The 1,706-nt window shown below is 35.3% G+C and overlaps 1 protein-coding gene across 1 annotated transcript; it reads right to left on the reverse strand.

Moving 5' to 3' along the window:
• Positions 1-229: 229 nt before the first annotated feature.
• On the reverse strand, positions 230-959 carry LOC133328348 (uncharacterized). Its single transcript, XM_061536918.1, has 3 exons — positions 861-959; positions 624-782; positions 230-562 (listed from the first exon to the last, which is right to left on the reverse strand). Exons 1-3 carry the CDS (start codon positions 957-959, stop codon positions 230-232), a joined length of 591 nt encoding a protein of 196 aa, XP_061392902.1.
• Between the last annotated feature and the right edge of the window lie 747 nt (positions 960-1,706).

A 1,706-nucleotide genomic window follows, 5' to 3' on the forward strand; every position in this document is an offset into this window, starting at 1 on the left:
ATATTTTTTCAAGCAACATGGCTCCTTATAATGCAAATGTTCAAAACAACTTAAAAGACATAAACCATTTGAACGTCAATTTTTCTTAAGGGTCAATAAAGTGAAAAAAGTTATCATTGATGAAATAGTATTGGACTAAAATTATATTTTTAAATACCAATAATCGTAGAATTTTCAATTTTTAGTTTTAACATTTTCTTTATTTTGCAAATCAAAGTAAGAAACCTATTTAATTTGTAGCTTCCACTTCAACAATAACGGCGAAATGCCAATCCAGACAACCAGAACCAGATATTAGAATTTTATAAAAACCTTCTTCCAAATGATTGGGGAATCCATCTTGACTAAATTGGCACTTTGTAAGGGTATATTCTCTTTTTTCGATCGGTGGCTCAAACTTATCTTCAAATACAGGTAGATCGGAACATTCGCTCAATGTGTCCATAAACATTTCCTTGTAAAAACCATTGATTGCCGAAATTATATTTTGGCGAGACATTTTGAAGGCTAATACTTTGTATTCGTTGACGCCATTGTCGCTGCGATAGGTACTGGCCTCCACCTTAAATAATAAATTGAATATTTCATTAAGAGAAAAATATATATTCTTGATAGCCCATTACATAACATTGTGTATTCTCATCAATGTCGATATTCAATACAATGGAGCCAGATAAGGCATAGACACCACGAGATACACGTTCCACACTCAAATTGGTGTTTAGAATGTCCTCGTCCGCCGTCGAATAATCCAACGATTTTATTTCATAAGTCCAGGATTTCTGGTGTAAAGAGAATGAAAGCGAGGATAAACAAAGAAATTAAAAGATATTTTTCCTTAAAGGATTTCTTTTAGTCACCTCATCGGATCCCGTCACCATGGGATTTACAAGGACCAATGTGTAGAATAAATGAAACACCGACTGCCATAATCTTGTTTTATTTGAAACCGATGTCATGATTGCAATATTGGTATCACTTTCCCAATATTGGCCACAATTGTAGCTGCTGTCAGGTCAAAATGATGCTGGCTTATTTTTGTTGGCTCAATTATAACAGCCAATATTAGCATGTCATTAGTGTCGTGTTTTAGATCGAATTCCATTCGATGACATTCAACAATCTTGTATCTTTATGTAAATTATTTTACATTGTTGTTCCTAATTGACAGTAACGAGTTTTAAATTAATTTTACCCCACACAACTATGTTGTCAGGGTATTATAGCTTTGTGCAGCCCCAAGAGTTTGTAACGCCGCGAAATATTGGACTTAGACCCACCTTCAAGTATACCGATCGTCATAACTCGACTAGCTGAGTCGATCTAGAAATGTGTGTCCGTCCGTCCATTATAATTTGTAAACACGATACAGGCCACAATTATGGACCAATGTTCAGGGAACATTGCATGTAGGATGGATTCTACCCAAGGAAGACCCCTATTTAGGGGATGAAATGGACTGATTTTTGTGTGAAAAGGACATAGACCCGAGAACTTGATAGTATATCCAAGTGGAGTGCTTGACCTTTAAATTGATACCAATTATATTGTCGTATGTTCTCGAATGTGGGAGTTACATTTAAATATTTGCAGGTGCTTACGTACTCAGATATTATTTAGTAACTCATTAACACACTGGACGGCGGAAATATAGCACAGATCGCTGTGAAATTTTCCATGAGGTATGGTCAAGGATAACGCCTATA

This window comes from Musca vetustissima, unplaced genomic scaffold (assembly GCF_032173495.1).
Source record: "Musca vetustissima isolate MV318-11 ecotype Yass unplaced genomic scaffold, APGP_CSIRO_Mvet_v1 utg659425, whole genome shotgun sequence".
Lineage (NCBI taxonomy): Eukaryota > Metazoa > Arthropoda > Insecta > Diptera > Muscidae > Musca > Musca vetustissima.

Coding starts and splice junctions, on each gene's coding strand:
- LOC133328348 (XM_061536918.1), bottom strand. CDS start 959: ATGACATCGGTTTCAAATAAAACAAGATTATGGCAGTCGGTGTTTCAT. Junction 783..860: donor TGGTGACGGGATCCGATGAG/GTGACTAAAAGA, acceptor TCTTTACACCAG/AAATCCTGGACTTATGAAAT. Junction 563..623: donor ATGAGAATACACAATGTTAT/GTAATGGGCTAT, acceptor TTATTATTTAAG/GTGGAGGCCAGTACCTATCG.